Source organism: Thermobia domestica, chromosome 13 (genome assembly GCF_964235325.1).
Source record: "Thermobia domestica chromosome 13, izTheDome1.hap1.1, whole genome shotgun sequence".
Classification (NCBI taxonomy): Eukaryota; Metazoa; Arthropoda; class Insecta; order Zygentoma; family Lepismatidae; genus Thermobia; species Thermobia domestica.
In genome coordinates, this window is record NC_137466.1 from 170,292,230 (window position 1) to 170,317,272 (window position 25,043).

The 25,043-nt window shown below is 37.3% G+C and overlaps 2 protein-coding genes across 2 annotated transcripts in view; both read left to right on the forward strand.

Moving 5' to 3' along the window:
• Positions 1–25,043, forward strand: part of LOC145668743 (lysozyme 2-like) — a 94,941-nt gene that overhangs the window by 35,622 nt on the left and 34,276 nt on the right. The window lies entirely within an intron of this gene.
• LOC145669328 (invertebrate-type lysozyme 3-like) overlaps positions 1–25,043 on the forward strand; it is a 35,176-nt gene that overhangs the window by 2,722 nt on the left and 7,411 nt on the right. The window contains exons 2-3 of the mRNA XM_081737634.1: positions 16,979–17,182; positions 23,230–23,303. Of these exons, the coding sequence (XP_081593760.1) occupies positions 16,979–17,182; positions 23,230–23,303 (278 nt within the window). The remainder of the gene's footprint in view (positions 1–16,978; positions 17,183–23,229; positions 23,304–25,043) is intronic.

A 25,043-nucleotide genomic window follows, 5' to 3' on the forward strand; every position in this document is an offset into this window, starting at 1 on the left:
ATTACAGAGATTATCAATGATCTAATCCTTGGAAAAAATTGCGCAATGTTGTTGCACCGGCTATTATCATACTGCTATTTCTCCTGTAATTTTAAATATGTTTTGTCAAAGAGTTCAGCCAAATTATAGTGAGTTAAAGGACTTTGTGGTACATTCTGACTTCTTTCCTGTAGTAATGTTTCGTAACTCCAATGAACGTCTTACCCAATAGCTGTGGTTTATAGCTAGAAGGAAGTGGCAAGCACAGTAGTATTATTACTATATTTGTGTATCCAAAGATTACAGGGCAAATTAAATTGTAATTTTCAAGTTATGACCCATAAATTCACAAAAAGGAATTAATAAAGAAGCATTACTGAAAGATTGGGCAAAATGGGTCCTGCTTCACTTGAGCCGACATATAGGGGTCAACTTTAATTGCCCGGTGATCACATTTTTGCCGGTTATTTGTACGATATTCATCGGAAAGTCACGCCAGGACAATATAACATACAATAAAACATTCTTCTTGATGCCGCCTACATGAACCAAATACACCATTTAAAAAAATGTGAACGAACCAGCGTTGCCAGATTCACAAAACGCGATATCCGTGCGGAAGATAAAAATAGTTTTATTCTCCACAGGACTGTATAGTAACTTGAAAACGCTTTTCTTTTTAAACATATACAACTTCTTCTTCTTTTGTATAGTTATAAAGATACATTTATTGTTTTGCTTTGAAATTATGAACGAAAAAATGAAAGCAATAGAGCATTATGGCAACTCTTTAAAATGTAATATTAATTTTAGTTTGTAGCATGGCAGTAATAATAATAATAATAATAATAATAATAATAATAATAATAATAATAATAATAATAATAATAATAATAATAATAATAAGCCTGTATCGAGACCACAGTTACAAAGTGGAGTAGTACGTTTTCGGAGAAGATATAAGCGTTGGGGAGTATACAGAATGTGAAGTTTGTTACGGAGCAGAAAATGGAGGTAGGAGGGAGAGAAAGTATGTTGAATGAACCAAGATGGAGAGCGGAGAGAACAAGGATGGTGCCAGTACCAACGTGCCTTTGTACACGAGGCATTATAAGTAGTTCAGCGTTGATAATGAAGTGTAATAAGTCGTGGAAAATGTTCAACTGGCGAGACTGAAAAATCTATGGGACAGCCGTGCAGGGCTCCGAAACGGGCTGCGGCATCAGCTAGAGAATTCCCGAGGATGGCGACATGACCTTTGGACCAAGTTAAGCAAGTAGTATAGTTAAGGGAAGTCCGATGCTATACAAGAAGATGGATTTCATAAAGAATCCAGGAGGATTTTGAAGTCCAGGGGGAAGATTGTAAAGATTGGAGGAGAGATTTAGAATCAGTGGCGATACAGATAGATGTATACTGATGCTGAAGAGAATGAAGAAGAGTCGCAAACAAGGCATAAGCTTCAGTGAGAAAGATAGAGACATAATGGGGTAATTTAAAGCTGAAACATTGCTGGAGAGAGGAATCCTAAAAGGCTGATCCCAAATGCAAGCCCTTGCCAGTACCATCGCAGTACAAATGAACAGTGTGCTGAGGGAAATGAGGAATGGATTAGGAAAAACAATGTTGGTAAGATACAGGAGAGAAAAGGTGGGCGGGAGGGCATTGGGGAAAAATTATAGAAAAAGATTGGGAAAAAACTGGATAGTCATGCAAGTAGCAAGGGAGTGTATACGTGCGCTGCATGTGTAACAGATGTGGTGCAAGATCTAGGTAGCTGGTGTATATGAAAGGGAGAGATGCGAGATTGGAGAACGTTTGCGGCCTGTATGAAGGTGTCGGAGCAGAGTGAGTTTAGGGAGGAGAGTGTAAATTGGAAACGTTGAAGACAGAATTTGTCTGAGAGGTGTTTCAACTGAATTGCTAAAGGTGAAACTCGGGTCTCAGAATAAAGCGCAGTAGCAGCAGTGGTGGAAGGAAGGCTAAGAGTACGGCAGAGAGTAGTATATTGAAGGAATTGGAATTTTTGAAAGACTCTAGAAGGAGAAGGAGATAGAAAAAACCACCATACGTTAAAATAGGTAAGTAAACCTGTTTATATAACAGGAGGAGAACACGGGAATCTGTAGACCAGATAGAAGTGGAAATAGAACGAATTAAACGTAAGAAGGATCATGTTTTTTTGATGTAGAAGGTGATAATGGGGCCTCCAACGTAAAGAAGACTCTAAGACGATTTCGAGGTATTTAACAGAGGGACGGAGAGGAAGAGTAATACCGGTAAAAGTAAGGGATGGTAGGGCGGGAGTGCGTTTGCGAGTAAAGACTAGAAAGGAAGTTTTGTTCCAGTTTATTCTTAAGCCATGTTTAGAACACCAGGTGGAGAATGTGGTGAGAGCTGAAATGAGTTGGGGTATAGCAAGTTGAGGAGAGGGAGAAGTAATATAGAAGGCTAAATCATCACAATAGGAAAGAACCCGTACAGTGTTACTGGTTTGGCGAAGAATAGGGGCCAGAAAGAGATTGAACAAAAGAGGAGATAATACAGAACCTTGAGGAAGACCTTGGGAAGTGGTGCGACCTTCAGAGAGTTGGGAACCGAGGCGAAGATACAAGATACGTTGGACCAGAAGGTTATAAATAACACGGAGATATTTCGAAGGGATGCCTTGTTGCCAAAGTATATCTATGAGATCATAAAGGGGGACAGAGTCATAAGCCTGAGAAAGGTCAATGAATACGGCAAAAACAAACTAGGTACGGGAAAAAGCAAGCAAAATATCAGAGATAAGAACAGGCAGACAGTCAGAAACACTGGAACCAAGTCGACAACCGTATTATTGTTTGTAAAATAAAAGCTGGTGTTCAGAGAACCATTGGTGGCGTTGTTTCAGGAGATGTTCGAATACTTTAAAAGACATGAGGAGAGGGCAATAGGGCGGTAATGTTCAGCGATACCAGGTTGTTTTGTGGGTTTGAGGATGGGAATAATAACATAGTCTTTCCACGGAGGGGGAATTCGTTCAGAAGACCATACAGTGTTAAATAAGGTGAGTAGGAAGTGCGGTACAGTGGAGGGAGATGTTCTAGGTGTCGGTAATGTATGCCGTCTTTGCCAGATGAAGAGTTGGGTAGACGGGATAAGATGAGAGAAGTTCAGACATGGTGAAAGGAAGATGGATAGGGGTGGATGGTTCTGGAGAATAAAGAGGAGAGAGCCAGAGCGGAGGGAAGAGACACGTGGATGGGGCTAACTGGGAATGGAATTGATGAAGCCAGGGAGAGGAAATAGATTCACCAGAGGGAGGACGACACGTCTTGTTACGAAGGGACCGGTAAAATTTTCAAATGGAGGATAAAGAGGAACAATAATTTAGGTTTGAACAAAATTGTCGCCAGGCATTACGACGGGTTTGTTGAAGAATACGGGTCGTAGTGGCTTGGGTTCGTTGATATACCAGGAAATTGGAATAGGAGCGAGTGGCGAGGTATGTTTTAAGGGAGGGGGAGAGAAATGATCAAAGCAGGAACAATAAAGCGACCAATCGAGGTTAGGAGAATATGGGCGACCTATAGGGGATAAGGAAGGAAAGGGAGGAGAAGTAGAGTTTTGTAAAATGATAGGGAAGTGATCACTGCCATAAGGATCGGAAGAAACAGTTCATGTAAGGTGGCTAGAGTAAGCAGGAGAACAAAAGGTAAGATCAGGAGCGGTAGGAAGTTTGCGGGGACGAGGAAGACGTGTAGGAGTGCCGGTATTCAGAAGAGTACAGAGTAAGGTGGGAAGTAGTCGATACAGCGCAGAGCCAGCTGGGTTGGAAAAAGGAGCCCCCAGAACGGGTGGTTACAATTTACGTCACCGCCTACAATCCAGGGAGGGGAAAGGAAATTAAAAAGATAGAGCCAGAGATTATCAGGAAGGTGAACGTGAGGGGTAATATAAACGTTAATCAGAGTGAGAGAGTGAACGGTGACCATTTGGCATTGAACTTCTGGATATTGGATGGGAGGAGGGTGTAGAACGTAAGGTAAAGAATTATGAATGCCGAGAGAGAGTCCCCCCTCGACCGTCTGGGCGAACATCATGAAGCCAATGGTAGGAAGGAGTGTTAAAACGATAGGAATCTGTAAGCCAGGTTTCTTGGAGTAAGATAAAAGACGGATGGAATAGATATGAGGTGATGTAAGGCATACATTTTACTGCGAGAACTCCTTATGTTCCATTGTAAGAGATTAGAAAAGCGTGAACCAGATGATGTTATAGTTAATGTGATTATAATAGCTTGAGTATGGTGATGCAAGATTTATAATCGGGAGGAGAAAATTTATGTTGAGATTTTTCCAAAAAAGAAAGGATAGAAGAAACAGCGGAGGAGAAAGAAGGTATAGGATCTGCCGCATGTGACGGTTTCTGAAAAGCTGTGACAGTGCTGGGAAGGGAAGAAATTGCTAAAGTTGATCGTTCAGTTGGAAGAGATGGGGGACTGGCAGAAAGAGAGGCGAAGAGTGAGGACTAAGAGAGTGCTTTTTTCTAACAGCGGAAGGAGAGGAAGGAGAATGAGAAGTGGAAGGCCGAGAGATAACAGCTGAATATGAAAATGAGGCAGAGGTAGGGATAGAGGACGGAGTAAAGCTAGAAGTGGCAAGAGAGGACGAAGTAGAATGGGGAGGTGGATCTCCCTTTAAGGAGCGTTGTGCAGGGGTCGTGGTTAAATAGCGTCGTTTAGCATCGATATAGGAAAGATGTTCTGTAGCCATCAGGGTATTAATTTGAATTTGTATAAGGCGTTCAGGACACTGAGGGAAGGTAGCCACGTGGTCACCAGCACAGTGTTTGCACTTGAGAGGTACAGAGCAGGAGGAAGAGGGTGGCCGGGGAGGCCGCACGTAACACAAGATTTTTTTTACCACGGCAGGCCTGCTTAAAATGGCCGTAAAATAGGCAGTTAGTACATTGCTTTAGTCTCGATATATATGTTTCAACGGGAAGGTGAAAATAGAAAAGAGTGCAATGGGAGGGGAGAGTGTTGGCATCGAAAGTAACTACGATTGTTCCAGTGGGGATGGAAGAGGATTTAGAATCCGTAACAGAAGGGTGAGAATGGGAGGTTGGAGGTAAAAAAGAGTCAGATGTAGGGGGAACTGAGGAATCATCAGACGAAGAACATTTACGAGCCATGCGTCGAACATGTAAAATTGGAGTGCTACATCGCAACGCAGTGATGAGTTCATCGTCCGTTAAGAACGGATCGACTCCTCGTAATATACCCTGACAAGAAACGGCAAAGTTCGGAATGTAAGCGCGCCAATTAGGTGCCGTCAATAAAGGATGTTGAAGGAAATCGTTGGCGGCTTTGCCAGTGCGAAAAAAGACCTTTAAACCCTGAGGGCCAAGAGTGCGAATATCAGTTGCATCTGTTAGATTATTATTGTGTACGGGTCTACCTAGTTTCATAGGATGCTATTTGCTCAAACCAGACGTGGAGGACACGTGGACAACATAAGGTCCTAGATGATGAGTTTTATACCTGTTATTGTTAGTATGTGCATAGGGCACATTTGATACAGGAGAATTGGAAGAATTAGTAGACGAAGAAGTATCCATATTAGTGGATCGAAGCAAGTGTCCGTCTGAGGAGGCTGCCATATTTGGCAGCGAGGAAAGAGAAAAAAAAAATAAAAAGAACCTTGCACTAATACACAACACACGTGGAAAATAAAAGGTGAAGAACACTACACAAGTCAAGTACACAATAAATCGAGAAATATGTCACTTGAAATCACTCGAAATCTGCTGTAGTCCTGTTACAGGTGTACATCCAGTCAAGCGAAATCAAAAGTCTCGCAAGAGAGCTCCCTCGTAGCTATATGGCTAGCGTGTGTATCTTCGATGTGGGAATGCCGGTTCGATTTCCAGTGGGAGCACCTGTGGTTCCGAGCCCACATTAGGCTGTAGATCCACATCTCATATAGACTCGCTGCTGAAAGGAATGAAAAACTTCAAACCAAGTAAACAATCTATTTACCCCATAAACAAGAGATTTTAAGTATATCAAAAAGTTAACTAATCAAAATGACAATAATTTCGAATAGACTGATTTTATCAAAAACTGGAAATTCTGCAGCCAGCCACTTAAAACATATCATTATATTCTGAAAACAAATTATATTTATCATAGTGAACTATTAGATTAATGTCTCCCGAAATCTTCTCCAGTGTTTCTTCCAGATATGTTTTTGGGGGGGCACTGCGAGTGCCCCCTCGGAGGTGACCAAATTAATACTTTATAATATAATAATAAATAGAATAGTACCAGCAGGGCCCCCCGGAACATTTTCCTGAAAGAACGACTGGTCTTCTCCACAGTTATCTATCTTTGAAACTTTCTTCCACGTTACTCCAGTGGTTCTTGATGTTATCATACCACTTTGCAGTCGCATAAGGACGTTTCACAGTTCTGCTGGAAGAACACTAAACTCATATCAATCAACCAAATAAACAAAAAGTCAAATCTAGGACGCTCTTGCACTCGAGATCTAGTCTTGTGTTCGCCTGTCAGTCAATAGTTAATTAAGCAGGTTCCAGGTTAAAAGTTGAGAAAGTAATGCACCAAGATTTTGCCAATGATATTAATCAAGAAACACAGAAAGGTGCACACTGTACAAAGTATTTGCTCTGTAAACTATAAAGTTGCTATTGTTTTAAAATAATTCACGCATCCGGTTGGTAACAGTTCATGAACAGTCTCATACCAGATTCTCCCGACAGCTGAATGCGATTACTAAATCTCGGCGTTAAAAAAAGGTGTGTATTGATTACGTCACAGAGCACTTCCCTGATCGATGCTGATCTACGGGAAGAATGGATGCTACAGGATGAATTGAAGGCCGACGGGACTCATTAATACGCTGAACATTAGAAGTAGGGAGTAATGGGAATACTCTTATTCATGGTGCGTGTGTTGGTGTCCTCCTGATGGGCTACTTATAACTGTTCAACTGTAATCGGTTTAACTGTTCAGGTTTCTCTTAACTCTTCATAATTTGGTTAAATAACTAATAATATGTTGTCCATAAATGTTTGAACAATGTCTCTGAAGTACAGGGTTCTTCCACTCACGGAGCCTTGCCTAGTTCGCCCTATGTAAAGCTCACCACTGTGTAGGCCTATATTTCTCACAGATGTGCGAACTTGTCCCTCCAACTTGAAGCAATAATCACGAAATTAGTGCCATTCGTTAGTGCATTGTTTGTGCTTGTTTATGCACGAAACCATCATATTTGCTTTATAGGTTCCGAGATACAAGCCAAAGATTGAAAGCAGAGTTGGAGACTGAATACAAATTATTATTATTTCTTTCTAAATAAGATGCTTATATTGCTCCCCCAGGTGAACCACAAACAAAAGGTTAGTGTACGAAACCCATCTTTCGTTAGTGTACGAAACCCATCGTTCGTTAGTGTACGAAACCCATCGTTCGTTAGTGTACGAAACCCATCGTTTGTGCTTTATTAATCCCGGAGATATAACCAAAAAACTGGTAGGAGAGCAAAGTTCACGCTGGTCCCCGACTTCAAGCACAAAAGAGTGTCATCGTTAGAACATCGTCTGTGCTCGTTTCTTTGTACACGACGAGAACTAATCGTTTGTACTCCAAGCCTTCGTTTGCTTGCTGCACTTGTTTCGCCTACAGGCAGGGCTGCCAAACTGTACCGTATTGTACGGTACCGGAAACCCGTATTGTACGGGTTTAACAACTCAGATACAGGTGTATGGATTGCTATTCAAAATATACGGGTGAACTTTTGACACTGGTTTTGACGCTTTCTTTGTTAAGGCGTTGTCGTACTTAAAGGAATAGTATGATTACGAAAATTCGTATGCAAATATTGTGAACCATATAATGCCCTCTCTTCCGCCGTTCTGGTACGGTGCAAGCAATCTCACAATATGTGTGGCTTATCATAAGATCAACTAGAAATATGCTGATATTTGCTCGGTTAACATTAAAGCATCGGTCTTCCGAGTGCTGGTACGTTGCCAACGTAGATAAACCAACAAGGAAGGAAACAAGACATAGGCATTGAGTAAAATACATCAGGAATGTCTTGTCTTGTCTTCTTCACCATTTAAGGGTGTTTCATCACTTTTGCCCCTCCTATTATTGTGCAACAAATGTTAGTAAGGAAAGTTTTTTTCTTTCAGATTTCGTTATTGTTATTTAATTTTTCCTTGGAAGTAATATATTAGACTTCTTTTCTTTGTGCCTTCTGCTGGTTATTACAGGTTCACTGTAAGGTTGTTGGTTTTTTGGTTGTTTTTTTAAAAAAATTTTGATTCTTTTTCTTTCCTCAAGGTTTGAATATTACTTCCTTGTATAAGTTAGTTTGAAATGAAAAGAAGTTAAAAGGGAGATAGTAAGATTTTTTTTTAATATCAAATCCTGATTTCACTATATATTGTATAATTGCTTTTATTCCTTTCCAGTTGTTAGATGCCAAAACCAGTTTGTAAGAAAAAGGTCCATGTCCCAGAGTAGAGTTCAGTTGTTGGAGTAGGTTAATTCGGTGTGATTTAAATAGTTCGTATTCAAACATTAAGTGATTCAGAGTGCTGATACCTTTATCGCACCAATAATGATAAATATCCTTTCTTTTTATTTGAAATAACTTAGACGGAGTTAGTGCGGTGTTAAATAACATGCGATAATATATTATCACTTCTCGTCTAGTCCAGGAAGATAGGTTTTTGGAGAAGATTGCAGTATTGTTTCCATGAATTTCCCAATAAAGTTTTCCAGGTAGTGAAGAATTCTTTGATCGCCATTGCTTGATTTCTGATTTTTCATACTCTGATATTATATGTTTGAAATTTTTTGGAGCTGATTTAATATATATATTTTGGCCTGCTTGACATGCACTTTTGGCGGCTAGATCAATAATAGTTGAATTTGGATCGAGGTTGACATGTGCTTTACTGAACACAAATGATATTTGAAATTTGTTTTTTTGACATAATTGCATAAAGATATTTGATGTTCAATATGAGCCAGGTAGACTTTTTGTTCCAGTGTGTTGAGTTGAGAGACATTAATACACTTAAAGAGTCGGAACATATTACTGTCTTTAGTATTTTATTTCTTTTTATGTACAGTAGAGCCTGGTGTATCGCAAAAGCTTCTCCTTCAAATATGGATGTATATTGTGGTAGTCTGTATTTAATAGTTTTGGATTTTTCAGGAATAAATATTGCGGCTCCGACTTTAGAATTTAGGAATTTAGAAGCATCAGTATATATAAATATAGAATCATCGTCGAAGGAATGGATAATCTCTTCTTTCCAAATATTCTGGTAGATTGATTGTTTTAGATCTTCGTGCTAAATTTTTATATAGTTCGGTATTATTGGGATTGATCTGCGTAATGTTTACTTGATAATCCCAGACGAAACAGCTTAGAGTGGGAACTTTCTGAATATGTGTATTAATGTTTTTTTTAATTCAAATATGTTTGAATGAACCATGGTTTGTTTTTCGAATAAGGAGTACTTCTTTCCTGCAGAATTAAATCAATTTGTTATAATTTATTTGAGATTGGAGAATTGGATTTTCCAAGAACGTTTAAGATATATTGATAAGCATATTTCGAAATGATTATGTGAATTGGGTTACAACCAATTTCTGATAAAAGACCTCGTTTTGGGCAAAATGCCGCTTGTGAAAAAAATAATCTTGCTAGTGAGTAAAACATTTGATCCAGTATTCTGATATGGGACTAAATATGATACATGAATATGATACCGTAAAGTACCTTTGATATAAAACCTTGTTTAAGGATAGTAACCAGGGATATAGGATTAATACCCCATTTTTTATGCAAAACAACTAAGTAAATTTTGGTATTTTGTAAATTCGGTCATCAGGTATTGAATATGTTTACTCCATATTAATTTCCTGTCGAGGTGCATTCCTAGGTATTTCATTTCACACACTGGGTTGATCTTGTTGTTTTGCATTTTTATACTATATTGTTGATAATTCCTCTTCCTATTAAAGATGATGAATTTAATTTTTTTTCCATTGAGTTCTAAATCGTTCTGATTCATCCAATTGTTTATTTTGTTTAGACTCCTTTCTAGTGTAGGGATACTACTTTTGATATTATTAGTTTGCATGCTTATCAAGACATCATCTGCAAAGCCTATCAACTGGCATGGATGCCAGTTGTATTTCATTAAGTCCGAGATGTATATGTTGAAAAGGATAGGGCTTAATTTGCTTCCTTGTAATAGGCCCAATGAAGTTTCCCTAGGAAGGGAATATACATTGTTAAATTTAATATAAAGTTTCCTGTTAATTAAGGATTGTGGATTATTCTTATCATTTTTCCTGGTATTTTTAATTCATACATTTTTTTGATAAGATTATCTAATATAACATTGTCATATGCACCCTTAATGTTCAGGGATATTGCTAGTAATGAACGCCTTAAGTAAAAAGATTTGTAAATATCTAGTAACAGTAACGACAAAGCATCATGAGTTGAGAAGTTTATCCTAAACTCGGTTATAATTTATTAGGGGAAGAATTTGAAAATGTTCTATAAACCACATAAGACGATTTAGTAAAAGATTTTCGAATATTTTCATTGAGCAATTTAGTAACGCTATAGGACGAAAGTTGTTTGAAGTATCATTCTGTTGTTTAGTTTTTGGAATTGGAGTCACTAAGATTTTTTTCCAGATTGATGGTATAATACCAGAGTTCCAAATGTTGTAGTAGTTTAGCAATATTTGGAGACTTTTATAATGTTTGAATCCAATGCCATCAATACCTGGGGATGAGTCTTTATGTAAATTTTTTAGGACGATTTCCAATTCTTTTATTGTGAAGTCTTTATCTAATTGAGGATTGGAGTTGTTAAATAAATAAGTGCTTAATAGTATTCTGTCGTTATTGACTCAACACGGTGTTAGTTTGCAATGAAATGATTCAATCCAACTGAAGTCGTTAATTGTGAGAGAGTTTACATTGTTTGTATGGTAGTTTCTGAATTTCTTCCAGAAGTTCCATATCCTATATGTTGACGTGCGATCTGATAAAGAGTTACAGAAATTTTGCCAGTATTGTCTTTTTTGTATTATTAATTGTGATATTAGGGCTTTCTTTTGTTGGTAGTTAGTAAAATTAGCAGGAGATTTTACTGTTATAAATTGTTTGAAGGCGTGTATGCATTTGTTGACACGTTTTTGACATTCGGAGTCCCGCCATATTGGCTTGTTGCGTGTATACTGCTTAGAGTTTTTAATTCTGATCCGCTCTTGTTTTTGTCTCTCTGATAGTCTGGAGGCAGAGATTTTAATTAATCTAAACAAGTCTTGTTCTCTAGTTACGTTTGAAATATTTTCTTGAATTATACTGCTAAATGCTGTCCAATTTAATTCCTTTGCCACATGCTGAAGTTTTGATTTAAAAGTTGCCTTGAAATTATGAGAATTGGCCGGTAGCTGTTTTATTATGTGAGTTTTGAAAATGATAGGATAATGATCACTGTTACACGTATGAAAGTATGTAGACCATTCTGCTTCAATATAATGGTCTCTTTTGGTTAGGGTTAGGTCTGGAACACTAAAAGAATTATTTTGAACTCTAGTTGGAGCCCCGTTATTAATAAACGTAAATGGAGATTCTGTAAGAATTTTAAAAAAACTCCGTTCTTCTGAATCTGTTCTATTTGATTCCCATATCGTATGCGATACATTAAAATCGCCACAAATGTAATCGAATTCTTGTTGATTTTGTAGTAAAGATTTCCAAAAGGAATGATTAACTTTTGTTTTGGGTGGGATATAAAGGTTTATCAACTTTATATTATAAATTTGAATTCCAATATATTGAATATGCTCATGGTGATCAGCTAATTGTACGTTAAAAGTTTGATATTGTAAATTTGATTTTGTACAGTTAGCGATTTCTCCATGTAAATCATGTCTCAACTGATTGATGCAGTTGTAGCCCATAATTCTTAGTGGAATATTAGGTTTACACCATATTTCTTGTAGGAAGACTATATCTGGAGAATATATATTAATCAGTGATTTTAAATAATAAAGTTTCCCATATATACTTTGTGCGTTCCATTGTAAAATAACCAATTTTCTATTAATTACGATATAGTCAGGTGTCGTTGAAGAATTCTTTTTTGATTAGTTTAAAGATTTTATTTTGAGATTTTCTTCCTGGGTCAGTTTTACTATCTATATCGTGATTTGATGCCGCTGAGTCAGTGTTTTTAGGTATAAGGGATGTTAGATGATAGGTTTTGGTTCTATTAGGAAAGTCTTTTCCTTGAAGAAGAGCGTTGTTCCAAAGGGTGTGCTGTGTGTGTGGTTGAAAAGGTATCTTCCTTTTAAAAGCGGGTGCTTCTTCTCTTGAACCCGAAAATATTTTTTGAGGGGGAGTTATTGTCACTCATTGTTTTTGCGGATTTATGTTATACTATATTTTTTTCCCTGGTGGACTTCCGAGTGCTTCTCCGCAATGGGATTCGATTGATGGAGTGGATTTGTTTCAAATAGCTTCCGAGTAAGTGAACTGTTCTACTCTAGAAGAGAATGGTGACAGTGAAGTTTGTGCTGTTGTATCTCTGTGTATTTCAAAATGAAATGAGTTATCTAAAGCTGGAGGTTGTTTTATAATTGTGCTGGCTTCATTAAAAGATATTTTCTCTTTGGCCATTAGTTCCATGATTTTGGATTGTCTTATGCGTTCTACGCATTGATTGTAGTACGCTCTGTGATTGACTCCGCAGTTTAAGCAATGAGCTGGGTTATTGCAAGAGTCTAATTCATGGCTTTGGCCGCACTTGACACATGTGGTTTTTACGCGATAGCTATTTTTTCTGTGACCAAATTTGTAACAACCTGATAGGCATTGTTTAATACTTGGTATATATAAATGTACATCTCGTTTCATATAATATAATTTTATATCTGTAGGAAGTGTTTGTGCATCGAATGTTAAGATAACTGTTGACGTTGGTTGAAGCTCTTTGTTATCATTTCTGCGAAAGATTCTGCTCGCTGAGCTGACTTCAACGTCACACTGTATGTCTGATAAAAGTTCGTCCATGGTTATCTCCGGATCTATACCATAAATGACGCCAGTTGAGTATAATAGATGGTTTGGGATAAAGGCTTCCCATTGATTGTTAGTTAAGATGGGATGTATCATGAATTTGTTGGCTTCATCACCCGAACGAAATTTAATTTTTATCAAGTTACGACCTATTTTTTCAATATCCTCAATACCAGGTATGTCAGCGTAAAATATCTTGCGACTGATAGACATTATGTGTTTTTTGCCTATGTCTTCGGATCGTGATTTAAGAAAGATTGAGTAAGGTGCTAGGTGATGTGCTTGATACTTGTTCTTAACTATATAAGTTGCATTAGTTTCCTGGTTTGTAAACTTATTATCCATATTTCCATTGAACTTTGATTCCTTTTCCGTAATTGTTTTAGTTTTTATTTTCTGGACTCTTTGAGGTTGTCAAAACTACCTCTGTTTGTTCTGTTTACATAGTGATGCATTCTGACTTTTGCGTATCTATCGAGAAAGTATTGTCTTTTACTTCCAGCATATTCTTATTCAAACTTTAAACACCAAATTAGCATAACACAAGAACTATATAATAGCACAAAATGAAACAAATTAATAAATGAATAAATGCAAAAATATTTAAAGATAGAGGAGGGAAGTGATTAAAATTGATCTCACCAGAATGTTCTAGAATTGCACTAGTCACTGTGGGTGGTGATAATACTTTTAGTGAATTTTGTGAATAACTTCAGAGTTGAAGAAAGCACTAAATTACCAATGCACTTATTAGTCTCTTAAAATTCTGGTAGTCCTTTGTAGATTAATTTATCACTTGATAAACATATTTAGTATATCACACTAATAATTATCTTCACCACATCAACAGTTCGTTGTATGCAAATCTTGTTTCGACGCTAACATCAATCTCTCTATATTCTTTTTTCATTAATAAATTCTCCTTTCCTACATCATATCTCCATCAGGAATGGGTACGCAATATTTTAAGTAAGATGACAATGAAATCAAATGCAGCTTTTAAGTGTTGGTCAATTTTATTATCTTGCTGCATACAGCGCACAAATAGTTGTCGGTTCATCACACGAGTTCTAGGCACTTAAGCCAGCACAACTGCAATAAGGTACGGTACAATATCCACATGCATATCGTTACTTATCCATATCAACATCCAAGTTATGTAATTAGCACTCCTCTTTCAGATATGAATCATTCATCATTGCTCATAATTAACATTTATTTAATGTACTTTATCGTATCCATTACATACGTGATCATTTAATTCAATTAAAATCGTCATATCCCATTAATACACTAACTACATTAGTTTCGTCGTATAACAACAGAAGGATGATCATTTAGTTAGAGGCAAGTAAATCATTTGGTATGAAATACATATATATGTAATAACATATATAAAAAAGATATGATCTTGAATGTATACAGACATCTGTTGGCTCCTTCGTGATGAACTTAATACCTTATTCTTCCTGATGCGAAAGATGATATTTATAAAAGAAGGTAATCCAATTACGGAATCCTCACGGATTCCAGACTATTTAAACCACTACGACCATGGGCGGCGATTAGGGGGGGCAAAGGGGGGCAGTTGCCCCCCCACTTTTTTGATATGATCCATTAATGTATATAGTTTCATTTGGAAATATTAAGTTTTTGTATGTATAGAATAACAATTGTGCCATAAAATATTTGCCGTCCCGTGAGTACTTATTGGTTGTTTTCCGGTTCAGTTAAGAAAGCTACAGGAATTGCGTTTTAATTGCCACGAAAAATGGCCCAAAAATTAACCTATTGGAGCGCCATAATTCGAGTGTATTTTCATTCTTCTTACAAGGGCTCAATATGTTAGTCAGCCGCTTTGGTACAAATTGAGACAACATTTCGTACAAAAAAGAAGCCCTTCACAACTTGTGAATCACAAGTTATTCTTTAATCACAAAAATCGAAAGTTCCTAAAATGTCTTTTCATCTTTCTAATACTAAGGAATATTTTGATTTGATTTTTTTTTTAGTTTAACATCCCATTCAGCAGTGAGGCTATATGAGACGAGGACCTACTGATTAACGTGGAATACGAACCACATGAGCTCCCGCCAGGAATCGAACCCGGGTTTCCCACGTCAAAGGCGCGGCAATGTTTGCAGTGTAATATACGAGTTTAGGGGTGTACATATACAACTTTGTATATGCAATTAAATTTAGTGAATTCAACATAATTCTAGGTTTTAGGATTATTTTGTATAACTGGAGTGATTCTAAATATTGTTGAGTTTTGAGGGACGTATTCCAAGAAAGTGAAAACTGTACATGCAACGAACATGCTTCAGGAAGCTGCAAAAGTACTTCTTTAAATGTTACAGCATATGCTTTTAGTATTCACTATCTTTCTAAGAGTAATAACATACATTTAATAGCATGTGTGGAATTAAAAATATAAGTTGTTCATTAATCCCCGGTTTCAATGTAACTTTTGCAAAACAGGCCTCATTTTTCATTACTATTCGATTAATATTATTTTTTCTGTGTATTTGTTTTGCAAATTTGTTATTAAATAGACCCCTAATCTGATCACACAATTTTCCAGACAAAATTTTAAAATGTTCTTGAGCAAGGAATCAAATGTCTTCTTACACCTTCGTTGTTTAAGAGTAAAAAGGGCTACTATCTACTTGCGTTGCTCTTGCCAATTTACTTAAAAAAATATGAAACACGATATACGGTATTTTAACTGGAAAAGAGAGTATCCTAATTGTTATACAACCTTTCGTCAAACAAAATGTTAGAAGAAACCAGGAAAACTAACATTGATATACAAATATTGAGATCTTGTCTTGCCCCCCCCCCACTTTTAACGTCCAGCCGCCGCCACTGACTACGACTAATCACTAATTGCAAAAACAGCAGAAAATCTGAATTCAACAGAAGAAAACGAAGCTCTGCCATTAGCGGCATTACAACGGTGGCGCAGATTCATTTTAGCCCAACGTTAACTCACACGACAAAATAACAAAAATAATGGCATAAATACTGTATAATACTAATAATAACTAACAAACTCTTAATAATGGTAAAGATAAACAATAAGGGCGCATAAAAATACTCTTATTCTGTAATGGAGACCAAACGGGTCCATTACAACCATTAAATTTGGAAAAACCTATCAATTGATCTGATGATGCTGATATTTTGAATCATGTTAAAGTTAACATAAACATTGACAAACTGTATTCAGAATTCACTACTTTAAAGGAAAGTTCAAAGCGAGATTGATCAGTCTTCTTCTGTTAGTTATAAATGGTTAAAAAAATTTCAAAGTAGACCTGACTCAACAGAGTTGTTTAATTTAGCTCCACTTGTATTATCAATATGTGCAAGCAACGCATTTTGTGCAACAGTGTTTAGTATGATGGAAAATGCTTTGTCTGATTCAAGAAACTGTATGTCTGAGAATTTGCTGAAATCTGAACTAATGGTAAAAATTAGCTTGAATTTTACTCTTGTTTTAAAAAAAAAATCCTGCAGTATTAAAAAATGCTAAAAAAGAAAGCAAGTGTAAGTTTAAGTCTGTTCAGAAATAAATGTTAATTACAGTTTCAAATCAATCTTATTTTGTTTCTCTAGCAAATATTGTTAAACATAATTTAAAAAAATGTACATGGATGTGTTTAACTGAATTAAGGTTGTAATGTAACGAAATTGAATTTGGAAGACTCAAGCTGTGAATGTACGGGTGAGCAGATTTGAAAAGTTGGCAGCCCTGCAGGGAAGCCTAATAAATCGATCCCATTTGACTCTGTTGAGTAACGTCCTGTAGGTTGAGAAGTATAGTAATATACAATATTTATTGTTTTGTTGTTTTAACAGTTTCAGGTCAAGACATACCGAAAGAAGAACTAACAAATGAGTGTCTTGGATGTTTGTGCGAAATCAAAAGTCAATGTAACCTGACAGAAAACTGCATAGGGAGTTCATCTAAAGCAGAATGTGGTATTTTTAGGATTACAAAGCCTTATTGGATAGATGCAGAAAGAGTAGTTCTCAAAGGAGATGATCCAGACAGACCAGGAGGTGAGATTATCTTTTGGTAGATTATACGATACTAACAGTCAGGCGCGGATCCAAGGAGAGGGCTATGGGGGCTATAGCTCCATTGACGCTCAAATATACACTGGATAAAATGGGCTTCAATCCTACTTTCTTTGTACTTGATAAAGCGGCAAACTATGGTTTAGCCCCTCCCTTGATCATATCCTGGATCCGCGGCTGCTAATAGTTGTAGTAGAGGTCTGCGCGGATAGGGATGCACACGAGTCGAGACACAGTTTGTAAAATTCGAGACGAGTCAAGACAAACATATTTGTCGACTCGAATTTTCGAATCGAGACACGAGTCGAGTCGAGACTGCTCGTAAAAATCTCGACTCGACTCGAATGTCTCGAAAATCTTTCTATAATTTTTAATATTAATTTGAATAATTTTTAATAGTATTCACTCAGAAAGGCACGAGAATTTCGGAAACTGCAGGACTTGTCGGGTGTTCGAGGAGTGCTGTGGTGAGTGTCTTCAATAAGTGGCGAAACCAAGGGAAACGACGTCCAAATATCGAGGGGTTGGGCGCTCCCCACCTCATTATAGATGTCGGATGTCGTAAGCTGGGCAGACTGATAAAACAGGATAGGTACCGAACTGTGACGGAACTAACATCAGACTTTAATACTGGCAAAGTACAAGTGTGTCTGAACACACACTGCACCGAACACTCCTAACGATGAGCCTCCGCAGCCGACGACCCATCCATGTGCGAATGTTAACACCACGACATCGACAACTACGACTGAAATGAACACATGACCATCGCCACTGGACCTTGGTGCAGGGGCAGAGCGTTGCATTGTATGATGAATCCCGATACCTTCTTCATCATGACAATGGGAGGCTGCGAATTTGTCGTGTTCCAAGGGAACAGCTCCTTGACACCTGTACTACGGGACGAAGACTAGCTGGCGGCGGCTTAATTATGCTCTGGGGAACATTCATGTGGGCATTCATGTGTCTAGTGGAGCTCGAGCAAGGCACCATGACGGCCGAGGCGTATCGCACACTGCTTGCAGACTACATACACCACTTCATGACTACCATGTTTCCCAACGGTAGTGGCATTTTTCGACAAGTTAATGCACCATGTCACAAGGCCAGGAATGTGATGGAGTTGTTCGAGGCACACAGGGGCAAGTTCCAAGTGATGTACTGTGCCCCCAACTCGCCAGATCTAAACCCAATTGAACACATCTGGGATGTGATTGAACGTGACGTCAGAGCGCATCGCCCCCTCCCCGGGATTTACGGGAATTCGGTTGATCTGTGTGTGCACATGAGGTGGCAACCATCCCCAGCGACCTACCAAGGATCATTGCGCCCATGCCAAGACTTCATCCGTGCCAATGGACATACTGACAATTAGGTAGGTGGTCATAATGTTCTGGCTGATGTGTGCGTGCATTTTAACTCGTATATTTTGTCTCGACCCGAATTTCGAGACATCTCGTCTCGAATTCGGGTCGAGTTGAGACAGAAACTGTTGAGTAGACACGAGTCGAGACAGAAACATATTTTCGAGTCGAGACAACATTTTGTCGAGACGAGTCGAGATAGGCTTAAATCTCGACTCGACTCGTCTCGTGCGCATCCCTATGCGCGGATGAGGATATATATTTCTGTTCTGTGCGGATTGCGGATAAAGTTGCGGATATGGTTTCCTACATCTTTTCTCTACCTAAAAAAGCTATGAAATTTGTGATGATGGTGGAAAGAGCATTAAGAAACGTTTATTTTGAATTGCATTTTATATAACGTAGTTGGTATTTGATCAGGAGAAAACTGATATAATGTATTGTTTTGTTTGATTCAGAAAACTATAAGAGATGGCTATTTAAAATGTATTTAAAATATTTTCGAAATCATGATTATTCTAGAATATTAAGTTGTATATATTTACTACCTCATTATCTGCGTATGTGGGTGCGTATGCGGATAGAGATGCTGTGGATGCGGTACGGATATGGATGCAATATTTTATATTCGCGCAGACCTCTAGTTACAAGTTCCATTGCTAAGGAATCGAAGCTCATGACAGTATTTCTTCTAGTTTCCTTTTCTTTCTGTCTCTTTTCTTGGATCTTCTGTTCTTAAGTTTATCTTATGTTTGAATCAATTCACGATTTCCATTAGTATAATTAGGATAATTCGCTATGGGTCATGCCTCCTTGCTTCTGAAAATTGAAAGAACTTTTCAACGACCAGAGTTTTAGCGTTGGTCCAAACATATACTAGGGGACTGCCCTCCTGCACTCCTCTAATTTTTGCTTTTATCCTTCTTGTATGGGATGCGGAAGCCTTATTTAGTTTATGAGATACTACTCAATTTTTATTTAAAGATGTTACCAAACCTGGCGGGAAACACTTTATTCAGGATATAACACTGGTTTAGGAAGGTATATAAGATGGGGCCAGTGGCATACACAGAATTTCAAGCACTTAAACTCATATTCTTTCATGATACACGTGATTTTTGAGTGGGGCTTAAACCTCGAAACCTCCTTTCCTTCTGTACGCCACTGGGCATCACTATGTACAGTATACCATGTATACAATTGTAAATTATATAGATAGTTGATAACAATAATACAGTAGTAGTTCATATGTAACCAATCAGCGTTCGCTGAGTCTCATTAATATGTAGCTGACAGTATTGCCTCTTTTTCTTTCTGGATATCCTTTTATACTTACAATACTAAGTACAAATAATGATTTTCTACCTGTGTGAACAGATAATACGTATTCGTCACTTGTTTCTCGTTTGTCATATCACAGATATTTTTAATTCGTTATGAAATATATAGTTCGAAACTATATAAGGCCTATTTAAAAGGAAAAATATCAAAATTACAGCTTTGCATTCTATATCGAAACAGCATCAATATGGAGTTTCGTAATGATTCTCCAATTTTCATTGGGGGCCGCGGTCGCTCAGTGGTAGAGTGCTCACCTCTGGTGTATGGGGTTCCTGGTTCGATCCCAGGTCGCGATAAGTGAACTTTGTGGTGGATAAACACAATATATGTGGGTTTTCTCGGGGTTTCCCGATTTCCTCTCATTTTTTTCATTCCACCATTTAATTCATTTCTCATCATCACTGTCTCCTTTAGCTTGCCCGGCATATTCGTGGGACGTAAAACTCTTCTTGTTCTTTTTCTTTTTCTTTCTTTCTTTTCTTTTTTTCAATTTTTATTATTCCTGCAAAAACTAAAAGTCCAAAAGGAGAAAACTACAAAGGCATTGGACTGAAATAAGTGTGACGTCGCATCCTTCTCGCTGTCACGGTAATCATCATTTTATTTTCTAAACTACACGGGCTAAAAATTTAATTGCAAAGTGAAAACAGTGGTGTGTAAAATTTCCAGGAAAATGAAAGCAAGCTCACTTGCCCCGTGAAATTCTCAGTCTGATATTGTTCATTTTGTGTTATTTATGCATTTTGAGGTTATATTAAGTATTAAAGTGTATTCACCTTGTTCAGCGTAGGATGTTACATTTAAATAATCTTGGAAAATTTTGATTCAGTAGAGTTGCTACCATGTTTAATATTACAAATAGTTTGTTTAACACTTCTTTAAGAGCTGTGCTGAACCATACATAATTGGATATTTTCTTGTACTATCAATATATGTATATACTAAATATGCTATCAGTATATTTTTTACATAAGGAATATGAGGAAAGATCAGATGCAAGTTAATAGATCAAAAATTAGTTTTGATTGAAAATTCCTACCATACATATGGCTAAGAATCTGTTTTCTTTTTCTTTCGCGTGTATGTTTTAAAGTTGTAGCTATTATAGTTATGCACCCATAATTTAAGGATGGGTGTAAGAAATGAAATTCGAAAATAGAAATAGGATTTTTTTTTTCTGAAAGTAGCAAATGACTTTTCCTTTTTAAAAATCGTATATACCCTACTTGTACTTTTTTTGTGCACACAGCTCTGTACACAAGAGTTTATATTGTATACACCCTAATTACTTCTCCTTATGGTGGATTGCACTTGACTACTGGTGTTAATTATGTTATTTCTATCTTATCATTTAGAGGCTGGACGCCTGTAGAAACAATTTCCTTAGATGTTTCGCTTTCTTTTTTTAAACGCCTTTCGCTCCAGCTTCCAATTGATTACTCTGGCTCGAAATATCAGATTTTCAACATCATCAGAATAAACATTTTAAAGTAAATTTCCTCTCTCTTGGAGTTAATATAATAAATATGACAAATTATCGTATCAATATGTCCAACAATACCAGGTGCTGAGAGACACATTCACTTGCCTCACAAATACTAAGCAAGAACAAAAGAGGACTCTGGTATTAGCTGGCGCAAGCGTCATGGCGTACATACGTAGGCCACTTGCATGGTAGCAGCGGTGCCAGATCTAGCATAATGATGCTAGATCTAGGATAATTTACATGTCTGTAGCATCTAGCATCTTGCTTTTAGCATCCTGCCCAAATCTAGCATAATTTCAGCAAGTTTATCTAAAAGCCGCAAATCCTGGAGATGAGAAAGAAGTTGGTCGTGGGAAGAAAAAGAGCAGCAGAAATGTATCCTCTCCCATTGATTTATGCAGTCGGTAAACCATACAGGTAGTCTTATTGTTCGAAGTAAGTTCGAAACAGCGGCAGGTCATCCCTTTACCGATGCCCCTTTAGAGAAGGGGCGTGAGAGTAAACACTAGTGTTTCTGAAAACGAGCTAGAAAACGAGCTTTTTAAGTGTTAATGAAATTGATGCATCACAGGAAAAACAGACATAGTCAAAAATAAAAAAAAATAAAAAATCAGAAGGTACAAAAAACCTCTAGTTTTCAGAAGTTTTAATGTTTGTGTTGGAACTTCAATTTTTTTTTTTTTTTTTTTTTTTTGAATTAGGTTAGTAGGAACAGAAAGGAAGGGGAAAAAACAGAAAGGCTTTTCTACATCCTGAGTTGCTATTTTTAATGTTAGAGATTTTTTTCTTTAAAAACTCCTGAATTAGTAAGTATCAGGATCTAGCATAATTTGACCGAATCTAGCATAGTTTCGATCAGGTTTTGGAATAATTCCGAGCTGTGAGTCTGGCAACGCTGCATGGTAGGCGTTAATTACTAGATTCTACTTGTAAATTCTTTATATAGTGGGTCCCCTGTTCTTAATCTGTTTCTTCTTTAACCAACTGCACATTGTCTTCAAGAATTCTATAATTGTGAATAATTTTGTAGTCGTTATTTTTATTTATGTTAGACTTCATAATGTTCCTTTTCTTTACGTGTTTGTATTTAAAAAATAATAATAATAATAACATGGCGATCACCATTGTAACGGAGGGAACGACAATATCACTATTTCAGTCTATATTATATTATTTCTGTGTGGATTCATGTTCTCAGCATAGTTTCTGAATGATTTCCCCCTATTTTTCTTCATGTTAACAAATCACAAAATAATAAATCAATAGTAATAATTTTAGAATTGTATATTCTGGTGGCACAAAAACCAAAGAATTTCGTTTTCTAAGAAGAAATAACAAGAGCAGAAAAACAAATAAAATATACTGTATGTCGATTAATAATAAGCCATGGCATATATGAGACAGGTTATGCTAAATGGCTAAATGAGACAGTCTAAATGAGACAGGTTATTAATGGAGATGAATGATTATGAAATAATTAGTAGAATGAAAATGTGGAAGGAAACGGGAGAACCCAGAGAAAAGCCACAAGTACAAATGTAGTCCAACATAAACTCCACTTTATTTAATTGTAATTATGCAAAATGCTGTTTCACTACTAGTAGAAACACCTCCATTTTCCAATTCCTTTGTGCGGTGTTTCACATGACACACTTTTTTTTTTTTTTAAATATAAATTTATAGTGCGAGGATAAGATTTTGATTTATTTCTATAGTAATTATCCTGGATATGTTTTCTACTCCAAATTGATTGTGTAATTTAATGGGAATATTTTTTCTGTACTTTTTAATGTTTACTATTATTGAAAGTAATTTAATTACCTTCACATAAATTCCAGCTTTCGCTGATTGTGCGAATGATCCTTACTGCGCAATTAAAGTAGTGACAAACTATATGAACAAACTCGCAAAGGTAAGTTGGTTTTGTTTCTCTTTTTTTTTTTTTTTTTGTTTTGAATAATTTCCTTATATGTGTACAAAGAAGTCGTCCTATGTATATTCAACGATAATTTTTAACATCTGCCAGAATGATTTCGTCGCACCAAAAGTACATATACATGGGACTTTTTTTTTTTTTTTTGTTAAGTATTCATTTTGAAATCATAAACGAGGTTAACTGACAAAGAACCGTTATCATGTATCCGTGGAAAATGGGTTTAAAAGATCTGAAATGATTCAACGATTACAAGGAGTGTTTGGCGAGTCCACGGAATCCAAACGTTTGTCGTATATCATTGAGTTCATTGATTTAAAACTGGCAGAACAGTACTAAAAGACAGTCCGTAGTGGGCGCCACAAAGCAATCCCATAACGTTAAAGAAAAAAAAAAAGCCGAGGCTGAGAATAAATATAAAAGTAACCAAGAAAGTTCTATCGCTTTTCACCCACCACCTTAGAACATCGATATGTCATCTAAGACGTACCTGGAAGATCAAAAATAGTCCCCATCAACATCCACGACCTTCTGCCAACGTTCTGGAAATCTATGGATTCCATTACGGTAGAACTTGGTGGGCCATGAAGCGAAGAAGGTATCAAGTGCATTTTGCATCTCTACTAGGGATTTGAACTGTCGTCCTATAAGACGATTGTCCAAGGAATGGGACAGGTAATAATCGGACGGTGCAATATACAGGAAGTATGGCGAATGCAATAGTGTTTCCCATCCAAGGCGTAGAATGGTGTCTCCGGTCATTGTAACCACGTGGGCCTTAGCGTTGTCCTGTAACAGGAGGACCCCTTTGCAATTCAGAAATGCTGGCTCCAGACTTTTGAGTTTTTCTTGAAGACGACTCAACCGCTGACAGTAAACAGTTGCATTGATATTCTGACCAACTATTAGCAGTTCCCGATGAACGATGCCGCGAGTAGTCTACCAAACACACAGGAGGACCTTTTTCTGGTGCAGTGCAGGTCTCAGCTATTTTGGAACTGGTTCATGGAATACTAACCAATGATGACGGCGCCGTGGAGCTTTGTACAGTAAGCACTTCTTTTCACATGTCAACATCCTGTCCAGGAAAGGCTTCTTCCTCAGACAAGACAGCAAAGAAACACAGGTGTCTGCTCGCGTTTCCTTCTGCCCGGAGTAAAATTATGTGGGACTCATCGACCCAACTTGTAGTGCTCCCAGAGTTGGTAGAGTTGCTGCGGAATGGTTTCTCCACTCACACTGGATTGTAATCCTAGTTCCTCACATGTCTAACCAATCCCTCAATTGCTCAATTGCTGCCTACATATCTTCGTTTTGTACATGTGTTGGTCTTCTGGCACGTGGTGCGTCTTCCAGTGGTTCGTCACCGTCCTTAAACTTCTTAAATCCAACGTTGCACTGTCCGCGTAAGGCCTGGCATATCTTCCGCCCCGCTGCAGCGGCATTTGACTCCAGTTGAACTTGTATAGCATACATGCCCTTATGACGCTCTATGGAGGTCCCATGTTCACTCTGTGCAAGTTCACAGTGTAACTGAACTGCTAGAACCAAATAGTATGTTGGATATACCCACATCAACAATTGACTTCGACTTATCGTAGTATGTTGGATATACCCACATTAACAACTAACATTCGCATCACGGTGTGAAGGCAAATTGAACACAGACCTCCACAAAAAGCGACATAACTTTCTTGGTTAACTTTATAAATGAATGGC